Here is a 4,724-nt window from a genome sequence, read left to right as displayed (position 1 = left end):
CCAACACCGCTTCTACTGCCCGCTTACCATAGAATTTCCAACGATATGGAGTTTTCCCCGCAGAAACGAATCAGCAGATTGCTCTCTCACAACGTAGGGTTGCCAATCTCGATATACTGTAGTAATTATAAAAAATGTCTTCAATATGTTCGAAATTTTCTTAAATTAACTCAAAATCAGAGTCGACTGCTGTTATTAAAAAATATATAAACTATTTTTAATAGTTTGATTTCAGTTTTGATATTTTATATTACGAAAAATTATAATTGAAAAGTTAGATGTGTACAAAACTACATATGCGAATTGAGTAATGGCAACATTGTTCAAGCAAATTGATTTTTTTCACAACTCTTTTGCCCTTCCCTCCGTAAACTGATATTCCCCTCATCAAGCCATCGTGAGCACTTTGCTAACTTTGTGGGCTAAAAATGTGCCCATCCCTGTGCTAGCTTTACCGCGGCAGTCCCCGAGTGCCACACGTCTTTTTTGTTTAGTTGTTTTCTTGTAAATTGATAGTTATTTTTATTTTATTAAAATTCTATACATTTAATATTACATATATGTTAAATTAAGAGAAAGTACATACCATATTATCAAAATTTAAATTAAAAAAAGTTTGTTATTTTGCGTTGTTTTACCCTTATTTCATTGTCTACAGGTTTGTGTTCCACAGTATTTAACAACTTCCTTCAATTTAGGAAATTAAATTTTATAAATAAAAGCGCAGCTTTTTTATGATTCTTTGGATGTCAAATCTTATATTGGATAGACGCCTTGTGAGCGAAATGTCCATAGCGTCAAACAGTGTGAACATGAAATCTCTTTTGTCATCAATGCAATCTACTAGATTGGAAACCATTTCTTTGCTATAGAATGCTTTGGAATTTTCAATTCTACCCTGATAGAGAGGTTGAAGCTTAGAAGTTGTATTGGACGGTAGGTACTGTAATTTTATATGGCTAAAATCAAGGGACCCATTGTGCGCCGAGCAGTTACCCATTATTAAAATAATTGTTCGGTTTTCTTTTTGCATATTGTTGTTCCATATTTCAAGCCATTCGTTAAATAAATCTGTAGTTATCCACGCCTCTTTATTATAGCGATAATGCATTTGAAAGCTTTTTATGTTTTTAAAGCGTTTTGTTTTTGTTGACTTTTCAATAAACAGCGGTTTCATGTTTTCTCTCACTTTTATGTCACTCTTTCTTAACTCTATTTACCGCCGGAGCACTTTTAATTGTGACAACAAAGTGTGTGATCTGGCAGGCATTTATAAAATAAACCAGTTTCATTTGCGTTAAAAATGTCTCCTTTGTCTCCACATCAAACAAATAATTTCATTAACAGCAGAACTTTCTCCACAAATTTTTTAAATGTAACATTGTTTCGTTTTTTGAATCGATCTAGCCAACCAATAATTATTTTAAAATTATTTATGTTAATTTTTTGGCAAAATAAAGTGCTTTTGCTTTTAATAAAGGTCCCCCAAGGGAATATTGGACTGTGAACAGGGTTAACCACAAAAGTACAGATTTTTCAATTAACGGAAATTCACATTGTCTTTCGTGTTTTATTTTATTACGCGGAGGTGATTGCGTTATAAACTCCCTCTTTTGCAGAATTGAAGTTAGTGTTGATAGAGCAATATATCAATTCTTTATTCACTTCAATTCGCTCTGTTAACAATAGCTGGAATTACACTTTTTTTCTAATACTGATAAAATTCTGTCTGTACGTTTGTTTGCCATTTTTACGACACAAATAAAGTTCTTGTGTAATGTATAAACTGACTATGAAAAATTGAATGATATTTATCGGAAAAGTTGCTGAATTTAAACGTGGTCGTACAAGCCTTGAGGGTGATCGAAGTGAAGGATGACAAAAAAGCGCATCAACACCAGAAATCATAGCCAAAATACAGGACATGATTTTGGAAGATCGTCGATTGACTAAGAGAGGCTCTACACATCTCATTAGGCAGTGTGAGCCATATTTTAAGTGAAACTTTGGGTTTTAGAAAGCTGTGTGCACAATGAGTGCCGTATTCGCTTACAATGGAACAAAAATACATTCGAATGCGACTTTCTCAGCAATATTTGGAGCGTTTTAAAAAGGATAAAGTGGATTTTGTGCATCTATTCATCACTATAGATGAGACTTGGGTCTATCAACATGATCGTGAATCAAAACCAGAGGCTAAAGAGTGGTGTGAACCTGGTTGTTCGGCTTCGAAACGAGTCCGTGTCCGGAAATCGGCCAAGAAGGTTATGGTAACAGTTTTGTGGGATCTGAGAGGAGTTTTGTTTTGTATTCCTAGCAAACTGGTAAAACAATTAATTCTGAATATTATTTCAACCTTTTGGACCAGTTGAAGGGAAAAATTCGTTAAATTTTGGTTTGTAGAAGAAAAAAGTAAATTTTCATCAAGACAATGCACCGTGTCACAAGAGCATTTTGATAGCGGATAAAATCCATGAATTAAAGTTCGAATTGTTGGAGCATTCATATTCAGCAGATTTGGCCTCCAGCTACGTCAATTTGTTTCCAGAACTCAAAAAAAGTATGCGTGGCAAGCGTTTTTCATCAAATGAAGAGGTCATAACATAGAGGCTGTTGAAGTGTATTTTGCAGACCTTCCGGATTCTCACTTTAAGGATGGTATCCACAGATTATAGGAACGTTGGAGCAACTGCGTTAATGTTCACGGAGATTATACTGAATAATAAAGTGTATTTTGAATCATAAAATTGTGTTTTTCTTAATAAATAACCCGATCCGTATATATGTACTCTGCTTCGGATGACGAATTATAAGAGTTTGTCAACAAGCCATTACGATTTATAGGAGATTAAACAAAATTTTCATTCTCAAAGAAATGCGAATAAACGAGAGGACCAAATGTATGGAAATTTTTCAAATTAACGCGATTCTTTCAAAAGACCAACGAATTGTTCCGATTGTTTGAGACTTATCGCGATTCTACTATATAATATACTTCATATAACAATATGTTTTGATGCTATGAATTTTTGTATTTTATTTTTTTTTTTACGTTAAAAACCCCCGAAAATAAAATGTCTAAATGTATAAATTTCCCCTATTATTCATAAAAAATAAATATAAAGCTCTTATAAGTGGAAATTCGGCTGGAAATGTCATTTTAAAAAACTTTAGAAACCATTTTTATTTATTATGAATATGGGGGTTTGTATTTTATTTCTCAACAATAATGACACATTTAGTTTATAACCGAGAAATTTCTGTGTTTTTTCAGAAACATTGACATAATTCAAAGCAGAAAAGTTTTTGTTCAAGAAAAGATTGGGAAACCATTAATTTCGGTCGAATTTCTTCTATAATGTATACTACATATGACATATCACAAGTTTGCATAGAAAATCTGCGATCTTAGCTTTTATTTAACCCACAAAAGAAAGCTGAAAACTAAAAATTGCTCTCCCGAAAAAATGGGTTTTTTGAGTTATGACACTATTGAAGTAAATGAGCGATATGTATATATAGGAATGGTACCTATTATGCATAGTGACATTTTTATGGAAGCTATTTCGTAAATATTCCTAATGTAATTTGATTTCACTATTTTCGAAAATATATATGTTTCGCATTTTTATATAAGCACATGATGTCAAGCCTTTATAAGTCTCAATCATTCATATGAAGGAAATCATTTTAATCAATAAAAAATTAAAGAAATGTCAAAGCTTTTTTTGGAAAATGTAGCTAAGCAATTTTGGTAAATAAATAAAAAAATATTAATGTACATTTTTGGAATCAGGCATTGGTAATCAAAATTTAGTTGAATACGATATGGAGAAAAAATCATCCAAAGGCTCAAAATCTACAAAAGAATCTATGGGAGGCAAAGAAAATTATGAATCCAAAAGAGAGCGTAATGTTAGAGACTCCAAAATTCTGAGGGATGCTAGGGAGAAAAGGAGCGAGCAAAAAAGCGAACGTGGTTTAAAGACTGAACATGAAAGTAGAAGAGAACATGATCGCGAAAGCAGAAGTGAGCGCTACTCGAAATCCGATCGCGAAAAACGAAAAGATAGCGATGAAAAATATTATTACGATAGTAAAATTGAACGTAATTCACGAGACGAACTATCGCATCGAAGACAGCATGAATCAAAAAGCGAAATAAGCAGCGTCAAAAGTTCGAGAGATATGAGAGCTGTTAAAAGCGATCGCCAATCCAGAGATATGAAAAGAAGCAGTGACAACAAAGCAAAGAAGTCAGATCAGAAAACACTGATGCAAGACATTAAAGAGCTAATAATGCGTGCGCTAGAGTGCGAACTTAGCGGTCATGTATTAGAGGCACGAATGCTATACGAAGAAAGTCTAGTAAAACTGCAAATCTGCACGGACAACGAACAAAACGAAGATATATTGGATAGTTACAGGTACATATATACAAATAAAAGGTCAAGACTCAGCAATTCTCAACACTGGTGAATTTTTATTCATTAGCATTCTTCTTCAGCTTTTGATATGTACCCCTAGAACCACGTTTATGCGTTAAAAATGTTCGTACTAAAGGGATCAGTAGGGTAATCTTTTTATACTCTCGCAACAAAGTTGCTAAAGAGGGCATTACAGTTTTGTTCACATAACGGTTGTTTGTAAGTCCTAAAACTAAAAGAGTCAGATATAGGGTTATATATACCAAAGTGACCAGGGTGACGAGTAGAGTTGAAATC

General features: G+C 33.2%; 1 protein-coding gene across 2 annotated transcripts in view; it reads left to right on the top strand.

Annotated features, from left to right (window-relative positions):
- The first annotated feature begins 3,660 nt into the window (after window positions 1–3,660).
- LOC108978949 (MIT domain-containing protein 1-like) overlaps window positions 3,661–4,724 on the top strand; it is a 3,225-nt gene continuing 2,161 nt past the window's right edge. Inside the window, exons 1-2 of one of the 2 annotated variants that reach the window (XM_018949471.1) lie at window positions 3,661–3,737; window positions 3,797–4,427. In XM_018949471.1, the coding sequence (XP_018805016.1) occupies window positions 3,829–4,427 (599 nt within the window). In that variant the 5' untranslated portion in view covers window positions 3,661–3,737; window positions 3,797–3,828. Of the gene's footprint in view, window positions 4,428–4,724 lie in introns of both variants that reach the window. The other variant, XM_018949470.1, reaches the window with a different exon arrangement.

Source organism: Bactrocera latifrons, unplaced genomic scaffold, assembly GCF_001853355.1.
Source record: "Bactrocera latifrons isolate USDA-ARS-PBARC rearing strain unplaced genomic scaffold, ASM185335v1 scaffold_13, whole genome shotgun sequence".
NCBI classification, from domain to species: Eukaryota; Metazoa; Arthropoda; class Insecta; order Diptera; family Tephritidae; genus Bactrocera; species Bactrocera latifrons.
The sequence above is the reverse complement of the archived record's forward strand: the minus strand, read 5'-3'. Positions and strand labels throughout refer to the sequence as shown.